Source organism: Perissodus microlepis, chromosome 22, assembly GCF_051167445.1.
Source record: "Perissodus microlepis isolate ML-2025 ecotype Zambia chromosome 22, ASM5116744v1, whole genome shotgun sequence".
NCBI lineage: Eukaryota > Metazoa > Chordata > Actinopteri > Cichliformes > Cichlidae > Perissodus > Perissodus microlepis.
In genome coordinates, this window is record NC_140481.1 from 33,125,185 (window position 1) to 33,150,184 (window position 25,000).

General features: G+C 50.0%; 1 protein-coding gene across 3 annotated transcripts in view; it reads left to right on the forward strand.

Moving 5' to 3' along the window:
• Positions 1-25,000, forward strand: part of LOC146363615 (glutamate receptor ionotropic, kainate 5-like) — a 210,903-nt gene that overhangs the window by 118,789 nt on the left and 67,114 nt on the right. For all 3 annotated transcript variants that reach the window (XM_084918751.1, XM_084918750.1, XM_084918752.1), the window contains one exon: positions 14,505-14,663. In XM_084918751.1, coding sequence (XP_084774877.1) covers positions 14,555-14,663 — 109 coding nt within the window. In that variant the 5' untranslated portion in view covers positions 14,505-14,554. The remainder of the gene's footprint in view (positions 1-14,504; positions 14,664-25,000) is intronic.

Genomic DNA, 25,000 nt, shown 5'->3' on the forward strand with positions numbered 1-25,000 from the left:
ACTGTGTTGCCAAGGAAACAAAGCAGTGCAGGAGGAGGAGGCTCAGAGGACCACAGCTTCCTGACAGCAGAGTGGAAGTTGAGATGCAGCGTCACACTAACATTTCCCTTCCTACCCAAGTGTTCAAAGTTCAGGCCGTTACCTCCAGGGTCATCGTCAGAGGGAGCAGGAATCAAGGTGTTGGAGGAGAAGGAAGGAAAGAGACAAGGAGACCGGAGCTGGGTCAGATGAATGGAACGAGCATGAAGAAGGAAGGAAGCCTCACGGGCAGATAAACAGACGCTCTGACAGTGACGGAGAGCAGCGCTGACACGCACAGACAGAAGGTTGGAGCCGTCCGCCTCCTGCCGCAGAGACGGGGATGATCCTGACGTGCTTTAATTTAAGCAGCGGCCTGATTAATGCCCCGCCCGCTCGCTGGCCTTTTTTACCATTCCAGCCCGTCCCAGTGACAGGCCGGCGGAGGTCAGACAGACCCGAGGGCAGAAGGAGGCAAACTGTCAATCACTTCATCATCGGTGGGTTAAAAAAGGAAGATGGGGGCTGAGAAAGAGTGATGACACTCCTGCAGGGGCGCTGGAGGCAGAGCGGAGCGACGGAGGGGGAGACGATGATGCATGCTGATGTGTCGTCTTATTTAACCTTACATTAATTCAATATTTATTTGGGGATTTATAAATGCGTAATAGACACTAAATCAATATTTATGAGACGGCTAATGAATCTGCCAAGACACAATCAACATTTTAATGCTACAGAGTCTGCAGCGAGTCACACACACACGGAGGGAAGCGTGAGTGTAGATGAAGGTGGCAGCAGAGCAGCTTCTCCTGGAGGATCCACACTTCATCCCACGCCACGGGACACGTTTTACCCACCAACCACGGGCCGGTGTCCTGCAGGTTTTACATGTGTGCTCGATCCAACACAGAGATTTACCTCCTCAACATGCCCTGAAGTTCTCCAGAGGCCTGGTAATGAAAGAATCATCTGATTCAGGTGTGCTGACCCAGGGGAAGATCTAAAACCTGCAGGACACCGGCCCTCGAGGCCTGGAGTTGGACACCCCTGATCTAAGAGATCTCCCCGGGGGAGGCGGTCTCTCAGGAACCAGCCGATGCTCCGACATTTTTGCCCTAGATGGAGCAGCAGCTGTAAGCCAAGCTCCTTCCATGTTTCTGAGCTCTGTGTGTCCCTCTGCCACACACCACACTGAGCCCTGCTCACGAACATCAGGACGCTGACATCAGTCTGATGGACCGCTCACTGAGAGCTTCACTCAAGCAGGAAGTCCCATCCCATCACGTGTGTGAATCACACTCACCGCGCGGTGACAGACGCACTGTGCTTTGTGCCTTACACAGCTGATCACACAGCTGATCACACAGCTGATCACACAGCTGATCACACAGCTGATCACACCCGTGCTGTCTCAGATGTTTCCTTTGTTGTGTTTCATTACGACGCAGCACACAAGCACGTCTCAGGTGTGGACACTGAATCCTGATCAGTGCTGCTGACACACATCAGGAGAATAAAGTTCCAGGTAACTTTCTGTAAATAACATGTACAGCAAACACTTTTGGAACTGCTTAGTCTGTTAATGTCGGACAGTCTCGCTCGTTGTGTCCTTGGGCGACACACTTCACCCGTTACCTACTGGTGGTGGTCAGAGGGCCCGGTGGCGCCAGTGTCCGGCAGCCTCGCCTCTGTCAGTGCGCCCCAGGGTGGCTGTGGCTACAATGTAGCTGCCATCACCAGTGTGTGAATGGGTGGATGACTGGATGTGTAAAGCGCTTTGGGGTCCTTAGGGACTAGTAAAGCGCTATACAAATACAGGCCATTTACCATTGTTCCTTGTTATACATCAAAAGCATAAATCTTGTCATCAGCATCAGTCAGGAAGTTAACGCCGGCCGTTTCATCGGACAAAAAGTTATTCCAGAGTCACTCTGCTATGTTAGGACACGCCAGGATCCACAGCACGCCTCCAAATCAAGAAACGGCAACAACGCTTCTTTAAGAATCATTTGTCATCAGCTTTGTTCGGCTTTTCAGTCCAAGCGTCATCAGCAAAACAAATAAAAGCAGCTTGCTGTCGCACGCAGTCACCAGTGAGCGCGTTGGCAGACGGATCACCTGGATTCCCGCTGGAATTTAAAACCAGCCTGGTGTTGTTGTGCAGGAAGCTGAGCATATGCTCGAGTTGGTCTGATCACAGAGGATACAGTAACTGATCAGGATCAGAGGCCAGTTTTCCTTCTGTGCATTAAACCAGAACGATCATCAGGTGGGCGTCTCACTGTTTCAACTTTAAACCCTTATTTTCATTTCAAATTTCATACACTGTGTACAAATGTGATGCATCAACAAATGACCCACTGGGCTGTCAGTTAATGTCAGTATGAGTCCAGTCCACACACGCTAAAGTGCTCCAGAAGACACCAACACCACAAATACTCCAAACATGAAGCTTGACATTAGTCAGAGGAGGGAGGATCTGTGAACACGGAGGTCTGTGGGGACGCGTCTCAGAGCCGGCCTCAGTCTGTGGAAACGTTAGAATACAAGTTCTCTCTGATTTATTGGAAACGTGCTGTGACTGAACATCACAGAACTCGTAATGCGACGAAGTCAAATGCAGGAACGCTGCAACAATAACCAAGCTGCTGTCAGAGACAGAAGATGCTGTGCTAATGAGCCGAGAGCGCGTCGTGATGAATCTGTGCAGAGCAGGAAATCCCCAGATTTTCAAAGCCTGAACCAACAGATCTAAAAATAACCCCCATCTGCCGGCACGCTCCGGCCGCGGCCGTGTGAAACCTGTCGGTATTTCCTGCGTTTCATCTCCACGCGCGCAGCTCTTCTCTCTGTCGGCGTAAGCCTGCAGAGGAGCTGAAGTCACAGAGGATGTTGAACCTCGTAGGTGTGAACGATCCCACAGGACACCGAGCTTCTGTTCATCCTCCTCCTCATCTTCCTCCTCGCTCTCATCCGTCTGTGCCGCTTTAGTCTGTCTCTGCTTTTTATCCTTTCTTTGCTGCAGTGGTGGAAGGTTACCAAGTGCATCCATCCAAGTCTGTGCCAGCCTGGGAATCACTTCCAGCTCAGTGTGACGCTGCTCATTTATATTCTGTGGTGTTATTGAGCCTGACCAGCACACAGTTAGCGTCACCTCGTTCCTGCTGATCCAAGAAATCAGTTATTATTTCTGCACGTCAACAGTCTGCACGGCTGCATCCACCTGATGGAAAAAGTAAGCAGGATGCTTCCTGTGCAACCCAGGAACTGGCCAGATGTTTCATCACATCTGACATCAGAGCGGCGCTTCCTGTATCGATGCTCGTTCTCTGCATTCGACCCACGTCCTGGGAAGAGTGAGCGGTCAGCGTGCAGCAGCTTCAGATGTCACTGTGAGGACACAGACTCACCTGACCGACACCTGCGTCCCTCAAACAGCCTGGAATACACACTGATGCTGATGTTCAGCAGGCTGTGCGCTTTACGGTTTAACCTTCTGTTCGCAACTTTACTGTCGTTGCTCTAAAATGAAGGAACCTGCTCACTGCCTTTAAATACCAGCCTGTTTCCTGAGTGGCTGTGGGGTCGCCCGCCCGGTGCTGTCCTGCAGGATGCTGCAGGGGTGGAGATTATGGGCTGGTATCGGGCTTCAGGCATCACTCTTTTGTATCTACAGTTATTTAAAAAGAGGAGAAGAAGCCTCTTCATGGAGGATTTGTGAAACCACGCACGCTTCACTTCAAACCGCTGCTCGTTGGCGGCGCGTCTTCAGAGAGTACAGCACAAACAGCTGTTTTGCTGCTAACGCCGGCTTTGTTCAAAGCGCCGTCGCACTGAGCGCCGTCTTCACCTTGTCTCTGTTGTTTGCGTCCATATCTGCGCTGCATCGCTCTCGGCTCTCTACTGTCGTCCTCCCCGTCGCTCTCCCCCCGGCCGCCACATTGCATTGCGAAGGTCAGGCGTCGACTTTGGAGCTCTCCCTGCTCGTCCCTCTCTCTCCATCAGGGCAGGATTACGTAAGAATTTAATTCTGAAGTGAAACCCACTCATGAGCTCTGCTCCACAGTGACATGCTGTGTGAACCTATCCACTGAAGAGACAAAAGCATCAGCATTACTCACTGTGTTTCAGTCACAGGCTGCAGATTTTCAGGACCAAACGTGGATTGAGAGCATCACTCTTTCCTCCAGGCTGAGCAGCAGGAAGAAGCAGATGTTTCCAGATGTTTCAGATGACGCAGTAAAACCAGAGCGCTCCACCAGCGTCAGTCAGCTGAGAAATGGATGAAGTCAGTGCCGGTTTGAGGCCTTCAGCAGATACAACAGCACGGCCTCCCGTGTGTTTGCAGGAAACCAGCCTGGTGGTGAGGTCATGTGACTTCCTGACGGTCCTCCAGTCTAAATGACTGCACAGGCGGTTTGCCCCGCCCCTCTGAAACCATCCACTGCGGTGTACGAGCAGCACGAGGTGGTTAGCCTCAGTCTCTGAGTGATTCTAACAGGAAACACGTTTTAATGTCAGGAGCACACATGTGTCAATCAAGCAACCTTAAAAGAAATGAGACATGAACAATCTGAACTTTCCAGGAACTCACTGAGAAACTTCCAGGAATCCAGACTGTGACCTTTCTAACCTTCAGCTTAAACGACGATGACGAGCCGCACGCTGCTGATGAAGCCTCGCAGCAGAGCCTCCGTCCTGCCTGATGGAGGTGGAGGAGACTCTGGCTGTGTTAGCGTTTGTTATCAGGCGTTTGATGATGTCATTACAATAATTACTGCTGGAGGAGGACAACGCTAGAAAACGGTCTGCTGTCGAGCAGGGTCTGCTGTGAAAGCTCGTCTCTGCTCATATTAAACTTAATGTCCATTTCATGTCTTTCCACTGTCTCCTCTTTTCATCCCTTTTATAATCCTCACTGTTTCTCTTCCTCCTCACCCCCTCCCTCCTCTCTCACACCTCTCCCTCCCTAATTGACACCAGATTCACCCTCTCTCCCTCGTCTCCTGGGCTCCGTCCCGTCCATCCTCCTATCGTTTCCCTCCTCTATATTTGCTGACAGTGGACTTTATTTTCCCCGCTGGCTCGCCTCCGGAGCTTTCGCCCTGCCGGTCGGCCTCTCCCAGGTGCAAAGGGGTCAAGCTGTCACCTTCACACTGCTGCAGCAGCATCCATCTCTCTATCATCCATCTGTCCTTTGTTTCTTTGTGTTGCTCTGTATGCCAAACCGTGTAGGAGACATAAGGAACAGCAGCGTGAGCAAAAATCCCCACCACATATTTACTTTCTGTGGTTAATAAACTGCAAGCTGCATGTTTGATGTCAGTGGCGCTCTAATGTGACCTCTCTGAGGTCATGCGACTCAAGACCTGCAAACTGCACATTTCAACAGTGCAGAGATGACCCAGGTGCACAAGATCTTTTTTACAGGACACTATACGTTTGCTTCTTGTGTGCCCGTGAGAGTCGAGCACTTTGATTGGCCACAGGCCGCGTGAGCTACCGTCCGCCCGTTCGATGCTCTTTAGCTCCGTGGGGACGTTTGATTCTGTTTGCAGGAAAGCTGAAACAAAGATTCGACTGGTGTTTGTGGATTGTCTGCATGTGTTTTCCCTTTAACGAGGACGTTCGTGTACCTGCTGCACGTGCAGATCACGAGGGCCGCGGGGTTTCGCACATCCTGCGTCGCATTCAAAAACAAGACGAGAAACAAGTGGAAGAGTAATTTGTTCCCACACAACAGCTGACACGTTCCTAACATGTGCACATCTTTTATCTTTGCAGGGGAGAAAAGCCTCGAATTACAGCAGCTTGTCTCGCTGCAGTATTTCGTTCACGTCTCCATCCCTCCACCATCCGTCAGCACCGCCCTGCCTGTCCTGTTTCCTCAGAAATATGTTTCCCCCTCACACGCAGCCTCTTTAAATTACCTCACCATCATTTTAGCGTGACAGCCCCTCCGTCACCTATAACTCCCGCCGCCGGCGTCCACAGGTGAATGCGTGTGGCGTGCTGGGCTCCTCGGGCGGAGGCGGTGGAGTCCTGTTTGTGTTTGACTCGCTTGTGTCGGAGCTCAGTTACAGATCGAGCTCGAGTCTCAGCGAGACAAATGTCAGCAGGTTTATCGGCTTTATTCCGCTTGACATTTAAAGTGAGAGTTTCCAGCGTCTCCTCGGTGCGCTCGCCTCCCGCTGATGACTGCAGGTTATTGGAGGCGACGTGGGAGAAAGAGTTTACTGTGACCACACGCTGTACCGTGTGAGTGTGGAGTCAGCGTTTTCTCCTGCAGATCAGCCCTTCATCTGTTGGTAGAGAAAAAGTTCCCAAAAATGAAGGTGAGTGAGGTTTTGCACGAACACACGAGCAAAGGGTGAGGCGTTCGTGTGCACAGTCAGCATCAGCACCACTGGCTGGATGCAGTGAGGTGATGATGTTTCACACAGGAGGGTCACAGGGGAATCGGCCAAGAAGTGAAGTAAAGACGTGAAGCTGTGAAGAGCAGGTTGTGCTCGCACATGTTACCACGGTGACCCTCCCAGGCTCCGCCCTGCTCCCTGTCACAGACGCCACAGCTACCCTGATGTAACTTGGAGAGGGTCCATCAGTTTTTGACCATGCTGAGTTTGCAGCAGGAGGTCAGATGAACGTGTCCGTACCGCCTTGCTTCAGTCAATAAGAGGACACAGTGGGTCCAAAACACCTGTTTCACAGGTGAAAGTTTCACCTGTGGAAGTGCTCTGACCATTCGAGGGACAGGCCTAGAGCAGGAGGCAACACTCTGACAGGTACAACAACACGGGGACCTGATGATGAGGACGAGCGGCAAACTTTACTGAAACTTTAACGCCTGCGGAGACGTTTTCCTCGCCTCCCGACTCGCTGTTTTCCTCGGTCGATACCTCCCACTGCTGCTTCTAAATTATCTGATGAATAATGTGTGCTGAAATCTTCGAGCTGTCGATAAGTCTGTCGGTGACGGTACCACCAAGACAGATTCCTCTTTCTGTTCTTCGGCTGAGCGATGAGCTTGAGGTAATGAGAGAACGGATCAGAGCCGTCACCAGGAAACTGAACTCTCCACTGTTCTTCTTCCCATCAGCCCCGGCTCGCTCTCTCCTTCCTGTCTCGAATCATCTCTCATTCAGCGTCTGCTCAGCCAGTGAGGTGTGAGATGAGGAGGAGGTGCTCATACGGCCTTGAGCCGTCCCTGCACTTGCTCGTGTTTATTCATAAGTGCGGATCCATGTTGGGGTCTTTTAATGCAAATGCACGTCTGACTGACTGATGACGCCGGAGCAACGCAGCCTCACGTGCGTTCAGTGGGCCGACGCTTTCATGAACTCAGCAGGTGGAAGGAGCACACTGCTGCTGCTGACACGCAGCACGCATCTCGCTGCAGCTGGAACTGCACCCAACCAGTCTAAACCGGAGGAGGCGGAGCCTGTGGACGTACGATGAAACCTGAGTATGATGCAGTGCAGGAAGGGCACGGGACTCGACTCTAAATGTAGTTTCTGACGGCCTGTTTTATTTAACATCTGAACAGTTATTTATGTGATAGATTAAGTTCATTTCTTACCTAATTGTTGCTCATATGTGACTTCCTGGAGTGGGAGGAGCTTCTGTCTGCACAGGCAGCAGCTGAAGCTGAAGCGAGCAGGCTGTTGAAGCTGTAAGGGCGTTTCCTCAGTTTAAGGGCTCTTCATGCTGCCTTCAGTGCTCATGTTGACTAATGGGACTCACTAATAGACAGCGTCCTGTGGCCGTTAGAGGAACTGCGGTTTTTGACCCTCGCCTCCAGTTTCCACGCCTGACAGACTGATCCTGAAGCAGAGCCACTGCTGGAAGGTGAACCGTGGTTTTCTTTGAGTTCCTGTCTTTGAATAATCCTCCCCTCAAATCTGACCAGAGAGCAGGATGATACCACCACCATCCAGGAGCCAGATTGGCACCACCTGAAATTGACCTTTTACAGGTTTTACAGCTTTTCCTGTTGATAATGATGTTAAGTTCATGTTTTCTCGTCTCCTTCTTGTATAGCGAGTACAGAGTTGTGTGTATATGTGTTGAGTTCTTTGAATGAGTAAAAATGCTGCCACGCTTACCTCAGCAGCGTTTCTTTAAAATAACAGAGACGTTGAAGCTGCTCTTCTTCCTCTCTGATGCAGATATCTGAGGGATTCTGACAGGAAGTCCAGTTTTACGTGAGGTTGGGTTTGGCCGTATGACGCCCACCATGTAGGATGAAGCTGAGCATCGCATTTACCACGACGGGATTTTTGTCCATTGTTCGGTCAGGAGTGGAACGAAGCTGACGCTGTCGCCGAAATGTGTGAGAGGCTGCAGGTTTCAGACTCGACCCGATCGAACGCTGAACAAGAAGCGTTTCAAAGGCCGTCTCCTAACAAAGCAGCTGCCTCGTTAGGAGACGGCCTTTGAAACGCTCTGATAGATAAATCCATGCATTACACAGCCGCCTGTAACTCTGGGCGTCTGAATGAAAAGCTCCTTTTTCTTCTGCTCTCTGTTTTAAAGCTTTGATTAAAACCGAGCTGCATGAAGCCGGCATGCTGACCACCATAGAAAATGTTTACTGAAGTTCTAATTGGAGCTTTGCGCCGGCAAACAGGCTAAAAACAGACGCAGCGTGTCGCCCGGCTCGTCTCCTCGTTTCCTGTCGCTGGATCTGCTGCAGAGCGCCACTTTTCAGAAGGACGGCTTTATGTGCAGGAATCAAACCTCCCCGCTGTCGTCTGAAGGCACAAATGTGTCGCGTGTCAGCGGCTGAATGAGAGGATTACCATGTCATTATAGTGTTTTGAGTCAGCAACACTCTTCATGATGCCACTGCTGCTAAACAAAATCTCCTTATCCCCTGAAGGCAGAGAAAGCTAATATCCTATATTTAGGTGAGCATTAAGGGCCATTACCAGACAAACAGGATGCTTTACAGGGAACACTCCGCTCCTGTTGGGTGGGGGCCTTGTTTTTCCTCTTTTATTGCATCAGAGAAAAGGTGGAGGAGGCACCGTCCTTCATATCTGGAAGCCTCGCGGCCCGTCAGTGTGAGAGCAGATGTGAGTGTGAGGCAAACAGAACGGCTATTTATATCTAACCACCTGCCCACCATCCACCCCGAGCACCTCCCTCTGAGGCCCTCTGCTGTGTCAAACACCCCCATCACTGTGGTACATTACATACACAGGTCTAGCACTGAGCTAACAGTGGCCACAGTGCAATCTAACCTTTAAGACGTCGCTGTGATGTCCGAGCAGCGGATGGGGAGGTTTGGATTTCTGAAGATTAAAAGGTGTTTTGTCCAACCTTTTGTGTTTGAAAGCGGGTTCGTGTCGGTGGAAGCGGTCCGGCGAGCTAAACGGTCCCGCTGAGCTAAACCTCTGGAGCTGTTTTTAGGGTTTTCTGTTGTCCGGTGAACAAAGAGCGCTGGCTGCTGCTGACGTGTGGCGTCGGGCTTTTCACCAGTGTCTCGGGGATGTAAAATATTCTACCACATTAACACCACCTTTCCTAAACAGGCCGATATTTCCCAGCTCCTTTAATTCCTCAACTATTTAATGTGCACTCACAGGAATATCCAAGTGGAGACAACAGGAACTGGAACATCTGCTGAGTCGGCACTAACAGCAGCTTCAGATGAAGCACGTTACAGCAGAAACAGTCTCAAGCCCGACTCATCAGCTTTGGACGGCTGGTCGCGCTTCAGCCAGTCATCGACTCACATTTAGGTTGTTTAGGACAAAACGGCGCTCGTCCAGTGATCCGAGCCACAAACACTCCCCACGTGTCTCTGTCTCCTGTCTAACCTCGCCGGACTCTGCAGCAGTGCACGAGCATGCTGTGGACACCTCTGTGATACCAACGACGTGACTTCTTTAATCCCACACCGGGGACCAGTACTTCACAGCATGTACAGTAGTACTATTCACAGCGCTCAGGGCCTCCAGCGCCTCCTGCAGGCCGTGCGTGGTGGCCTGTGACATCACTGCTGTTAGCTACCTGTGAGTGCCTGCGCGGTACACGCTGCCTGTGACAGCGCTGCAGATAATCTCTGAAACTGTGCTCGCTGAGTGGCTGATGGGTCTGTTACCAGGTGGGTTTATTTCCTGTTATGATGTCACTGGCGGCGAAATTTTGAACCTTACTTTGTGCCGGCGGCACGCTCTCACTCAGGCTAATCACATGACCTGGCACTTCCTGTCTGTCTGCCTCGTTCTGTCACCTCTGATCCTCGGCCGCTTTGTGCCGGGATTCAGACCTCATCTCACACGTCCTCGGGAATATTTGCCGGCATGTGATTGCCGACGCTCTGACCCTCGCCATCTTCACTCGATGAAGCGGGGCTGTAAAGCCTCGCGCTTTGCTGCACTCGCTGTAAGTCGCCTCGAATGAGTGTCGGCTAAATGCCTCCACAGTGAAATGAGACGGCACTGAAGGCAGCTAATAGAGTTGCGGCTGTGATTAGCCTCCGAGCTGCTGCAGTGAACTGCGGTGGCGGCTCGTATCAGCGGGGTCCCGCTGGCTCTGCTCGCCGGCTGACATGATAGCACTTCCTGTAGGAAAGATCCTAATTAATTGTTGTCATCATGTGTTTATTTGTGCCTGCGGCTGCTCCTCGTTTCCTGTCTCATCTCACCATCACGTCTCCGTCTGCCCAGTTTTCTGTCACTCACACTGTCGCCTTATATTCCCTCTTTGTTCGTGTCCTTGCTGTTTCCTCCACACTTTCAGCTCCTTTCTTAGACCTTCTGTTCGTCCTGTTCTCCGTCAGATTCTCTCCAGGAGCCGCCATATCAGCTCTACTGGAGCAGCTTTGCATGAGTCACAGTTCAGAATAATCCCCATGTGTCTGACACAAGTTGTTGTCTTTTTTAGCTCCGCCCCCTTCAAAACATTTCATCTTGATTGGTTGCCCTTCCAAACAAACCACTGGAGCAGCAGGTGGGTGGGCTGTGGTGCAGAACCTCCCACGGTGAATCACAGCAGAACCAAAGCGTGGTTCTGACACGCCCCTTCAGTGTGGACGGTTGCCTGTTGTGTGGTTGCACTCTGACAGCCTGCTAAACATCTGTACGCAGTGGTGGGGATGGTTTTTAGCATTTTAAAATCTCTCTCTGCTGTAAAGGAATCATTTATCAGGCGGCCGCAGGAGCTCTACAGTGAAATCATCCTTGTTTAAAATGCTTGTTTGAGCGATGGTGTCTGAGCTCCACCCACCACCACAGCAGGCGTCACGAGGGGAATATCGAAATGACCGGAGGAGGTGAAGCGGCTCAGAGACGCTGCTCACCTCTGTGTACGATTTAGTTGGAGATGCTGAAACAAAGAACGCCAGCCTGTTGTTTTATTATTAACTAATGTGACCGACAGCACAGCGCTGTCTGTGAACTACGACAAACCAGGGGTCAGAATGGGAGTCCAGCTGCTCGTGTGTTTCTGGCTCATCCTTGTACAGGATATAAACTTTGCTCCGTGTAGCGCTTCTTTCCTCAGAAATGGTGCTGAAGCTGAAGGTGGTCGTGGCTGAAGCTCCTGCGACCAATCCTTTAGTGGCCGGCATGTGCAGATCTTCCCAGCCAATAGAATAGAATAGAATAGAATAGAATAAGCCTTTCATTGTCCCACAAGGGGAAATTTGCTGCTGTTACATTTGTAACAGCAGCAAAAAAAGCACATATACAAACAGAACAGAAACTTTTACAGAAAAAAATATTTATATCATGGACAATAGTTACAAAAACAGAGTACTGTACAGTTATTAATATTATATAATATTATTAATATTAATATTTTATATTGCTGATAAAAATGGCAAACCCAGGTTGTAGTGTGCAGACAAAGCAGGGTACTGGAAGGTGTTAAGAATATTTAGAAAAAGTACAGATTGTGTATTTTACCTGTGCATTAAAAAGTAAACAGCCTCACTTTGACTGTGAGTCACGCAGAGCTGAACATAATGAGATATAGAAATGAATGTACTGTTGATTAGACTGCGGTGGCCCATCATGGCAGCGGTGAAAGGATTTAGGACAGGACCTCCTCAGAACGAGGTCGACATCAGAACAAGGTCATGTGTTTAAAACGTTGTCAGGTTTGATATTTAACATCGGGTTCAGTCTCAGTCCGAATGTTTCTGGGTCGAGTCTGTAGATGTCTGGCCTGTAAGCAGCTCGGATGGTGCTGATGGTGCTGATGGTGCTGATGGTGCTGGGGAGACAGAACTGCACTCATCAACACAGAGTGTCTGTGTGTGTGTGTGTCTGTTTCCTCTGACGCTGTTTCCTCTTAATCTGTTTCCTCTGACTCTGTTTCCTCTGACTCTGTTTCCTCCGACGCTGTTTCCTCCGACTCTGTTTCCTCCGACTCTTTTTCCTCCGACTCTGTTTCCTCCGACGCTGTTTCCTCCGACGCTGTTTCCTCCGACTCTGTTTCCTCCGACGCTGTTTCCTCCGACTCTGTTTCCTCCGACTCTGTTTCCACCGACTCTGTTTCCACCGACTCTGTTTCATTCGACTCTGTTTCCTCCGACGCTGTTTCCTCCGACGCTGTTTCCTCCGACGCTGTTTCCTCCGACTCTGTTTCCTCCGACTCTGTTTCCTCCGACTCTGCTTCCTCTTACTCTGTTTCCTCCGACTCTGTTTCCTCCGACTCTGTTTCCTCCGACGCTGTTTCCTCCAACTCTGTTACCTCCGACTCTGTTTCCTCCGACGCTGTTTCCTCCGACTCTGTTTCCTCCGACGCTGTTTCCTCCGACTCTGTTTCCTCCGACTCTGCTTCCTCTTACTCTGCTTCCTCTGACTCTGCTTCCTCCGACTCTGTTTCCTCCGACTCTGTTTCCTCCGACGCTGTTTCCTCCGACGCTGTTTCCTCCGACTCTGTTTCCTCCGACTCTGTTTCCTCCGACTCTGTTTCCTCCGACTCTGTTTCCTCCGACTCTGTTTCGTCCGACGCTGTTTCCTCCGACTCTGTTTCCTCCGACTCTGTTTCGTCCGACGCTGTTTCCTCCGACTCTGTTTCCTCCGACTCTGCTTCCTCCGACTCTGTTTCCTCCGACTCTGTTTCCTCCGACTCTGTTTCCTCCGACTCTGTTTCCTCCGACTCTGTTTCCTCTTACTCTGTTTCCTCTGACTCTGTTTCCTCCGACTCTGTTTCCTCCGACTCTGTTTCCTCCGACTCTGTTTCCTCTTACTCTGTTTCCTCTGACTCTGTTTCCTCCGACTCTGTTTCCTCCGACTCTGTTTCCTCCGACGCTGTTTCCTCCGACTCTGTTTCCTCTTACTCTGTTTCCTCTGACTCTGTTTCCTCCGACGCTGTTTCCTCCGACTCTGTTTCCTCCGACTCTGTTTCCTCCGACGCTGTTTCCTCCGACTCTGTTTCCTCCGACTCTGTTTCCTCCGACTCTGTTTCCTCCGACTCTGTTTCCTCCGACTCTGCTTCCTCTTACTCTGCTTCCTCTGACTCTGCTTCCTCCGACTCTGTTTCCTCCGACTCTGTTTCCTCCGACGCTGTTTCCTCCGACTCTGTTTCCTCCGACTCTGTTTCCTCCGACTCTGTTTCCTCCGACTCTGTTTCCTCCGACTCTGTTTCGTCCGACGCTGTTTCCTCCGACTCTGTTTCCTCCGACTCTGTTTCGTCCGACGCTGTTTCCTCCGACTCTGTTTCCTCCGACTCTGCTTCCTCCGACTCTGTTTCCTCCGACTCTGTTTCCTCCGACTCTGTTTCCTCCGACTCTGTTTCCTCCGACTCTGTTTCCTCTTACTCTGTTTCCTCTGACTCTGTTTCCTCCGACTCTGTTTCCTCCGACTCTGTTTCCTCCGACTCTGTTTCCTCTTACTCTGTTTCCTCTGACTCTGTTTCCTCCGACTCTGTTTCCTCCGACTCTGTTTCCTCCGACGCTGTTTCCTCCGACTCTGTTTCCTCTTACTCTGTTTCCTCTGACTCTGTTTCCTCCGACGCTGTTTCCTCCGACTCTGTTTCCTCCGACTCTGTTTCCTCCGACTCTGTTTCCTCCGACGCTGTTTCCTCCGACTCTGTTTCCTCCGACTCTGTTTCCTCCGACGCTGTTTCCTCCGACTCTGTTTCCTCCGACTCTGTTTCCTCCGACTCTGTTTCCTCCGACGCTGTTTCCTCCGACTCTGTTTCCTCTTACTCTGTTTCCTCTGACTCTGTTTCCTCCGACGCTGTTTCCTCCGACTCTGTTTCCTCCGACTCTGTTTCCTCTTACTCTGTTTCCTCTTACTCTGTTTCCTCCGACGCTGTTTCCTCTGATTATTTCTAAACTGCTGCCTCCCCGGTGAACAGCAGCGTCCTCGGGGCCGTACAGCAGTGCAGGGGGCCGTAACTGTGTCAGTGTGGATGTGCTGTGCAACCGTCACATGCAGGATTTCCTGCTGAAGTCTGTGCTGCTGAACGTGTGAAACATGTGAACTGAGTTGTTGGATCTCACCTGTCCTCCTGTCCTGCAGGTGGCGGTACAGGCAGCCAGCAGACCATTCTCCATGAGGAGCGGTGGAAGATGCCGGCTCTGCCAGCACTGCTGCTGTCGATTTACACCGTCGCCTCGCTGCTGACCATGGCGCCGCTCTCCTTCAGCCAGGCCAACACCCTCTCTGCCGTCCGCATGGGTGAGTGACGTCACGCGTGTTTGAATCCCACTTGCTCCGTCTCAGTGTGCACTGACCCCGACACTCCCACAGACAGATCCGTAAAAGTCTGCACTCACACATCCACCCAGCCTGAGTCTGAGTGTGCTGTACGTACAGCTGTATACAGGCCAGCATGTCTCTGATTTATCACCTTATTTCATCCATAATGTATCTCAGCATCTTCACACACATGAGTATGAATGTGCTGTACGTGTCTGTGCCATGTTGCTGCTGTTACTACTGTCTGTCCTGTTAAGCACAGAGAAAAGAAGTTCCTTGCATGTGCACTTCCATACGTGCTCAGCACAGCTGATTCTGATCCATGTGGAGCTCAAAGCTGCTCTAACAGGACCGCCAGGCTCTGCTTTAACGTGCTGACAGGTGAAAGCACAGGTTCCTCTCTGCTGTCCACCAAACAGGAGCTTTCATCCAAACACTAAAAGTTTTTGCACCGTCGAGTCGAGCGGGACGTGCATGGGATTGGCTCTTAGTTAAAGTGAGCTCGCTGCACCTTCACTGTTCAGCCTGGTTCATTTACAGAACTCCACCCACTCCACACCATCAACGCTGGGTTTCATGACGGTCGGTCACATTTGGATTTCAGTTATGAAAACAAGATCGTGAACTTTCGCTGCACTCACTTCTTATCGGTGTTTATTGCTGGATGCGATGTGCACCTTTCTTTTGCAGGCTCACGCTCACTGATCTCGAGCCACAAACAGAGCGAGATGTAAACGCTGCGACAGGTTTAACCTCGTATTTCAGTGACTCGGTAATTTTTGCGTATTTAAGAAGCTGTAAATGAGAAACACTGCAGCTGCAGTCTGCTCAGAGAGAAATACTGGCAGACTGCAGGGAGCCAGTGTGTGACGCGCCGGCATAGATGAGTGACAGAAATGAAGCAGCGGTATTTTCTGTGGGAACGAAACTCGAACACGTGCATTGTGTTCGTTCTTTCCACAGAACGCGGTGAAGGATGAGCAGCGTCTCCTCCGTGTGAGCGCTCCTCTGCTCTCGTTTCTCCTCTCGCTTCCCACCGCCGTCTGTTTGCCATCTTGATTCCTCTCGCACCATCTCTTTGCCGTGTTTGTCTTGTTACGAGCCCCTCGAGGCCTCCCTTTGTTCCCGCTCGCTCTGCGCGTCTCCTCGTTTCCGTCCTGGGTTTCTTCATTTGTAAGGGAGAACTAAACCGAGAGGAAACTGGATCGGGGAGCGTCTCCGTGATCCACGGCGAGGCCCGGGCACCGCTCTGCTGTCAGCACCCCTTGCTGCTCGTCCCGCGGAGGAAGATTAACTCGAGTAACAGCAGAGACTTAACGCTGCAAGTACGAGTTCAGCCGATAAGGATTTTCTCCCTGCTCATCTCTCACCCTCGAGTTCAAATCCCTGCTCCTTTTTTATCTCGCGGGGCTTCAACAAAACCAGCAGGCTACCATGGCAACCAAAGGTTCACCTTTCACTGTCTCACTGTTAATACCAGCTGACTGATGCGCACACACACTTATATCTGACACACACACAAAAGGAAGCTCTCGTTTCCTTCTGGCCTGGAGTTCAGTAAAAGCAGCAAAAGCCTTGACCTTTGACCTGCAGACGCAGGTGTGGAGCCTCATTGGTCGCTCTCTGGCTCCCAGACCACAGCTGAGCTTCGGCAGCCTGTCCTACATGACTACCTCACAGCGTGGATCGATACCGTGTCTTCAGGCTCGCCGTGTGCACACGAGTTTCAGAAAAGAGGTAAAGTTGCTGTTTTTCTCAGCACAGGTTTGTACTGATCAGCTGCCTTTGAGCAAAGCATTTCTCTGACCACTGCTTTTTAACTGGTAGCAAGAAAAGCCTGCGTACTGACAGAGCGTCACACGGTTTGTTTCTGACCATCTCAGGTGCGTGAATGTTTCCTTTCTGCTGCACTTCTCTCTTCAGCTGCTGGAAAATCTCATTCAGTTCCACTCCAACACACTCGGCTGTAACCAGATTTTCAGGGCTCGTCAGGAAATGAAAAGGACCGCAGGAAAGTGTTTTGGTAATTCAAAGACTGAGTTCATGATGGCAAACCGTCAGCAGTCAAACGCATGTTCGGTTTGTCCTGCGACAGATGCTGGAGGCTGAAACATCAGGAGGCAAAATCTGCTGCGATGCTGAGAATCAGGCTGGGAACAGATCTGCGTCCTCTTACTCTGCACAGACGCACGCCGCTGTCAGGGACACGAGGAAAGGTTCACCATGGGAGAGACATAAAAACACGCCGTGTGTTTCCAAAAGAAATCCAAATAAAGGACATGAATGAGCTCACCTGAGGAGGAGGATGGGAGTGAAGAAGAGTCTGTACACCTCACGGGGCTCCGGATTTGTTTGGGATATTTCCTCGAACACATAAAAACAAAGTCTCCAAAGTTTCTATGTAGAGAGGGGGAAACCACTGTTTTACGATAGTTTCATTTTAAAGAAAACTCCAGAAATAAAGGTTTTAAATGTGTTTGCTGTCCTGCAGCCACAGAGTACAGTCACAATACTGTGCTTCAGTGATTGATGTGATTATTTTCATGGTTTTGTGTTTGTATTCTCTGTGAGCAGCTGTTTCCTGACCTGAACACCACCCTGAGCACGAGGACGCTCTTCTAACACATGAAGGAAATTTGCATCCGAGGGAAACGAGTTCATCTTTGATCTGTGCAAACAAACCTCAGTGAAAGTAATTACGAGCGCCGCGTCCCACAAACAGCAATCGCACCGCATGACTCTGCTCCGATTATCAATCAGATACGAGCCGATTCGTCGTCACGCAGAGAGACGACCCAGATGAGACGGAGACTGCGTCGGTAATTAGAGGAACTCTGACTTCGTGCTGCAGGTCTCCGACCGAGTCGCCACGGCAGCTCACGGGTCAATAAAGAGCTCCCGCCAATTATCGATCAGAGGAGAGGCGTCAACGTTATCACTGCAGTCAGAGAGCTGTTGGTTCAGATAGCAGCGCTTCACTGTAGATAAAGATGAAGCATCGCCGGGCATCTGAAACACAGCCAGTTATTATGGCAAATACTTTGATGTGAATGGAAGAATCAAAGCGTGTTTAGTACCGTGGAAACGATCTCGCTGTTTGCTGGAGCGCTACAGCGCCACACGGTTGCTTTACATTAGCACCATCTCATCGAGGATGTCCACCATCGTCCTCGGCTGTGCGACGGCTCCTTTTGTCTCACTTTAAGCATTTCAGCTTCTACCAACTTGTTGTTTTAGTCAGCTGTTAGCATGCTCAAACTTCAGGTAATGTTAGCTGCTTTGGTTAGCGCGCCGTATCATGCAGACACAGAGTACCTGCTCATTGGTGCTCAGCAACATCCAATCATCTCGACTTTCACTCAACAAAACCAGAGTGCACGCTCTGTTAGTACAGTGACCTCACAGCAGTTACATGATGTCGTTACAAACTCTCCAACAGCCCAAACACGGCCCAGACGTCCAGCTCAGCTAGCAGATAGCTAGCATCTCCAGCCGCCTCCATCCACCTCCCAGTCAAAGAGGCCACGCCCCTAATAATGCAAACTATAAGCGCTGATAAAATGCACATTGGTGCTGTGCTCTAGTGGACATTGGTGGGACTGCAGCTTGTGGTGGGTTTCAGCATCCAGTCGGGCCCGCAGCTGTTCCTGGTGCGGAAGGACGACTTACAGCGTTTCATATTTAAAAGAGCACGGAGATAAATTTAAGTGACATCATCATGCAGATACTTCCTCCTCTCGCAGGATTAAAGTCCGAGCGGGAAGCATAAATATTGCAGTGAAGGATTTTAACAATTCAGCAGCATCAGTGTCCTTCAGCTGCTGCTAAAAATTGCCATGAATTATTTCAGCCTGTGCTATCAGTCTTTCTGAAGCAATCATTAGCTTATGCTCATCATTAAATATCTCGAAACTACAGCGGCGCCGGTGTAAAAGGTAGTTTGTCACTGCAGATTTATTTTTGAAAAATGAACTCAAAGTACATTCTTCACACTTTGGGCAGCTCTTATTTCTTCACTTAAGGTGTCACTTTTTATTTAAAAGGCAAATGTCTCACTTTGAAGGGGAATCCAAGCTGAATATAAATGTTATACCTCCAGCCAAAGACATGTCCGTCATGTCTGTCTGACGTCCACACCTGGACAACATCCTGCTGACCAGCAGCGTGTGGACGTTCTTCCAAAGAGAGCACAAACAGCTGAAATGTGCAGGAAAATGTGTCCTCAGAGTTTGCTTTAAGAAACAGCTGCATCGATGTCTGGTTTGTAAGTTTGCTCACGTCCAAAGAAACAAACAGCTGTGAATTTCATTTTAATGAAGAGACTGAATATTCACCAAGAATCCACAGACATTACACGAGAGTTATGAACTGATTTGCATGTGTGAATTACATTTCATTACAGAAACAGGAAGTCTCTGAAACCACGGGAGTCTCTCTCCTCTTTAGTCTTTATCAGAGCAGCTGTTTCCACACCTCGTATATTCCCAGGCCTCCGTGCCTTTGTTTGATTTTCCTGTTTGGCCTTTGTGTTTCACTTTCTCTTTGGATTCTATGTCTTGCACTCGACGCAGTCTGTAAAATCCACAAACAGGACTGAAACGTAAAACCTTCACAGTTTATGTCACAGAAGCCTTCAGATCAGATGGTGGTGTAGACTCTTTGGACCTGCGGGGTGAAGGGTCAGGCTTTCCTGCAGCTTGCATGAAGCTACTGTGAATCACAGCACTGGGAACATGTGAGCATTTTGGATGCCATAGAGTACTTTTCCCATGTCTGAGGCACATTTACACTCCCTTCGACTTGAACACGAGTCTGTCAAACAAATTGATCTAAATCTGTCCAGTACATGTTGGACTGTAATCACTGATAATCACCCTGGAGCCAAATCACCAGGTTTTTGAAAATCGATGGAGCCTGAGAGACAGAAATAACAGACGTCAGCTCGAACTCTTTGTTTGGCTCTGACAAGATCTCTTCTTCGGGGCTATTTTTCCTGCCACATCACAGCTCACTAAAGAAACCAAATTTTAAGCCACCAGGGTGGGAAAAAAAATCGATATGTCCGGTAGAAACACAAACCCACTCGGTGTATATTGAATAACGTGAGCGTCTTGTTTGCCACCAGAGGATCGCAGCAGTGCTGTGATTTCAGCCGGCAGAGCGATCGGTTGTGTTGATTCTTCCTTCTGCCTTGTCTCGTCTGTCGACCTACCGCGGCCCCCGGAGACCACGCTTCCGCACTCATATCAAATAATGTCAACTACACGGAGCTCAGAGGTGGGAAGTGACAAGAAAACCTATTTGTCAATTTTTAGTGAAGGTACACCACCTCCGGGGCTGAATAAAATCAGTCTGCAGAGCTCTTTTTGCTTCGATAAAAGGACTTTTACCGTCACGTCTCAGGTTAGACGAAACGCACAGTGTGGCGGCCTCGTTTCATAAATACAAGATGACGCCTCTGTACCGGCGGGCAGCAAGACGGGAGCGAAGGCGTTCCCGCACCGCCGGGGTAACGAGTGAAGTTGAAACAGCATAATTTGCTATTAAATCTGAGTGCGGCTCGGAGGTGGTGAACGAGGCCGCCAGGAGGTAATTCACAGAAAACACAGACGGGAAGCACAGAGAATACGTTCATCCCAAACGAACAAACGAGCATGTTACCCTGCATACACAACGCAACACAGTGCTGAGGGTCGGAGGGACTGGTTTGTTCCATTCATTTCATTCTGAAAACGTGTGTAAAACAATCATTTTGAGCTCAAATACTCTTTAACCTTTAACCTTTAACCTGGACCTGGCTGGAGTTGGCTTTATTTTAGCCACATGCTAAACAGAGAAATTCCCAGAAAGCACGTTTCATTTCAGAGAAATGTTTTTCTGTGTCAAGCTGTGAGTGTAAAACGGTTATAAAAGGAGGGTGAGCACCAAGGCCGGGCTGTAACCCTGGACTTGGACCTCATTAGTCACATTAGCAGCTCCAGGAATGCTAATGTCAGCCTGTTGCTTCCATACTCGGATTAGGAATTTCCCTGATTACCTCCAATGGCAACAACAGGTCAGAAGTTATTGAACTCTTGAGCTTTTAGAAACACTCTGCTGTCTCTGCAGCTGATTTCTGATGCTCGACCTCGCCGAGGCCCGCGGGGTGAGCGGTGAGCGAGAGCAGCCTGTGTAATCAGGGTCATCCTCTGAACAGCGCAGCGCTCTGCTCTGCTACTCACATTATACAGGCACTTATCACACAATCACATGGCCCCAGTTTTACTTCTTTAATGCAATAAATGTTAAGAATAAGTGCCGTGGTGATGGTTTTGGTCTCACTGTTATGAAGTCTTATCTCTTAGTGATGAGGAGATGTGCCATAAAGTCAGAATCACCAGACGATAAGTTCTGGCTATGAGACGGTGAGCTGTGATTATCAGACAGTAAATCATAAGAATAATCTACAGAGTCGGGATTACAAGGTGATAAATCCTAATTAGAGATAATCGGTTGTAATCATGAGATGACAATGACTCTGTGAGCGAGCAGATGTAAGAGCTCACGCTCAGGAGAAAGTGTGAATGTGAGTGAACTGCTCCCTCGCCTGCTTTAATCTTAATGACAATAATGATTCTGCTCGTCTGCCTCACTGTGTGGGGAACCGCCAAGGAGCCGAGAGCCGGGCACGGCGACCGACGCTCGGAGCGCCTCGCACCCGGAGACACCCGGAGACACCCGGAGACACCCGGAGACACCCGGAGACACGGAACTGACTGCGCACCACACACAGTGTCTGTGTGCAGTGGCGGTCGTAGCCTGTTTGGCGCCCCAGGCGAACACTCCCTCTGCCCCCCCCCAGATTCACTTTGTCTAAGGTTTATTTCTGGGATTTCACACAACCCAGTATTCAAATCATGAATCCATAATGGGCTTGGATTTACATCATTATGAATGAAATGTGCTCTATTTGGAAGCAGCAGCCCCCCCCCCCCCCCGTTGACAGGTTGTGTGTGAAACTTTAAATCATCAAACTGTAAATTATAAATTTAAATTGTTATTGATCCCTTTACCCCGAGTCCTAAAGTGTATATTTATTTTCTTACTCTTCTTATATTTATTGTTTTCTTGCACTGCTGAAACTGGAGCCTCGTCGTCTCGTCTCTATATGCTGGACTGTTTGTAGCGGAGATGACAATAAAGTTTACTTTGACTTCAGCAGCGAGCAGGCGCACCGAGGGCTCGCGCGCTCACTTTATAGAATTTAGAAAAAACATCGGTGCAAATTATAAGTCTGTATCATGGTGTCTGGTGTTTTCGTGTTTGCTGGTTTGTTTTTATTTTGTTTTACTTTGCGAGTTGGTTATTAGACGCTGCTCCAGCCGGTCAGAGACTCCCCCGCCCCCCCTCCTCCCTGCGCCGCAAGCACCAGGCACACCTCGCAAACGAAGGGCGCCCTTAGTCCCAGCAAATGGGCGATAGAAAACCGATCGGTGCCTGTACCATTCCCAATATGCGCTGGCTGACGCCGATGCCCGTGATGTTGCCCCCCACCACGATGCCGCCCCGGGCAACCGCCCGTGTCGCCCGTATCTAAAACCGCTACTGTGTGTGTGTGTGTGTGTGTGAGGGGCACATACTGGGCAAACTCCGAGTGCTGCTGATGAAGAAGACGTGTCATCTTCATCTTCCCTCCCTCCAGCCCTCCGAGCTCAGCTCAGGCAGATCACCTGTCCAACTAATGAGTGTGAGGTGAAGGCTGGACTTCCTGCCTGCTGCTCTGATCCGGAGTCTTCGACGCTGCGCTCACGTGCTCGCCTCACTGAAGCAGAACAGGTTATGTGCAACACGCCCCTGCAGGTCCAGTGGGAGGAGGATGGCTGTTCCCATCAGAAGACGCTGCAGGTATCTTCGTCTTTAGATTTTCAGCTTCACGGTGTCACCTCTAAGGCTCTAAGAAGATCGCACAGGTCAGCACGAACCATCTGGCTCTCTTCGTGTTCCCCGATAAATCGCCTCGAGAGCTGTTAATTATTTACGAAACACAAATCAAATCCAGGACAGGCTTCCTGCTCGTTACGGAGCCTCAGCAGCATATCCACTTTGATTTTTAATCTCTTCGTGTGGAACGGTGGATCACACTGCCATGAACCTCCTCTGAGGTCTTCCTCGTTTCCTCTTCATCATCCCCCCCGCACATGCTCAGACCATCTCAGCCCCTCTGAGCTGTCCCTTTGATGGACTCGGTCCTTGTTATCCTGAAACGGTGTTTACCCTGGAGAACACCACCGTGTCGTGTGGTTTGCCCATCAGGCCTCAGCAGCAGCAGTCTGCACCTCGTCGGCTCGTTCGCCCTCTGGACGTACAGTAAATGAGCGGATCACGGTTTCAACATTCCCATCTGTTTATGTGCACATCCTGCCCGCTCTCCTAACGCACGCCTGCTCAGGAGTCAGGTGGGAGGGCGCAGCAGGAATAAACGTGGCAGGTGTCACCGCACACAGCCGGCGGCTGGGCTGTAGCAGGAAATAGAAACGATGGTTTTCTTCACTGCAGCTCCTGTCAGTGCTGCAGCTTCCCTCGACTTCCTGTTGACAGGGACACGTATCAAATCTATTTTTTTCTGCATCATCATGCTGCTGACGATGGGATGGTGCCGGTTATACCGAGGAGAAGGCAGCTGGGATCTGAGCGACGGCACACTCGATCACCTGGTGTCTTCAGGTGAAGAGAGGGTGGCTCTGCACAGAAGAGATGGAGGTGACAGCAGTCTGCTCTCAGGCTGTGTCACGTAGTCTGTCTGAGCCGCTAGAGAGACCAGGCAAGATCTGTGGACTCTTTACAAAATGTTGGCTCATCTGTATCGGTCAGCCTGTGGAAGCCAGACACTGGTGTTTGCATCTGTATGGCGGGTAAAAAAAGATGGCGGCAGGCACAGCAGCTCGTGGCTCTCTCTCTTTTCTTGCTTCGTTGCGCTAACTGGACTCTGGTCTTCAGTTAGAACTTCCCATAACAGATGACTTTAGCCACACTCACAGCATGGCTGCTCTAACTCGACCGCTGGGATGAAACCTGTGGAACCAGCTTCCAGTTTGGATTCAGGAGACAGACACTATCTCTATTTTTAGGTTTCAAACTTTCCTTTTTGCTAAAGCATATAGTTAGGGCTGGACCAGGTGACCCTGAATCCTCCCTTAGTTATGCTGCAATAGACGCAGGCTGCCGGGGATTCCCATGATGCACTGGGTGTTCCTTCTTCACTCACTATGTGTTAACAGACCTCTCTGCATTGAATCATATCTGTTATTAACCTCTGTCTCTCTTCCACAGCATGTCTTTATCCTGTCTTCCTTCTCTCACCCCAACCAATCACAGCAGATGGCCCCGCCCCTCCCTGAGCCTGGTTCTGCTGGAGGTTTCTTCCTGTTAAAAGGGAGTTTTTCCTTCCCACTGTCGCCAACGTGCTTGCTCATAGGGGGTCATATGATTGTTGGGTTTTTCTCTGCATCTATTATTGTAGGGTCTACCTTACAATACTGTTGTTGTGATTTGGAGCTGTATAAATAAAACTGAATTGAATGATGCTGTGGACGGAGGAGGCAGAGAGGCTGCAGAGGGGATTGGATTACACTCACTCAGGCCTCCCTCACCTACGCAGGACCCCCGACTCAGAACTGGAGTTATTACCTGCTGGACGTCACTGTGCTGTGACTGCTGTGTCATGATAATAACTGAGACCGCCATCTGCAAATTCCCTCATAGTTTAAACTTTAAACAGAATAAGTAAAGCTAATGTCTATGAGGGCTGATATCAATAAAGAGCAGAAGCATTGCTGTAAACATGTTTATTGCTGCTGTAAAATATTAACACAGGGGTCTGCGGGGACTGACTCACTATTGCCTCTGCTGGACGTGAGAGGAACTGCAGTTTTGCTGCTTGGTTAGCATGACTGAAGCTGACATCAGCACTTAAAGACCACTGCAGAGTTAACCAGCTCAGACTCGTTCACTGGTTTTGAAAGCCTCTGAGCTCTGACGTGGACTGAAGCGCAGCGTGCATGTCCAAGAATGAAGAGGACATTTGTTTATCTACAGGGCAGCGACCTGATAACCTCACTGTCAGGTTAGAAAGTGTTCATGAGGAGAACAGAGTGTGACATCTAAACCCAGTGATCATTTATTTCTTCTCTTTCTTTACAGAGAACTCGGCAAAAATTCTGGCATGCAGACGACCAAATCTGAAAATTGCAACAGCAGATACGTTTCAAAGGAAATCTAATTGGATTATTCTTTTCTATTAGCATTTGGAGAAAACATTGCTCATTGATATCCTGTTG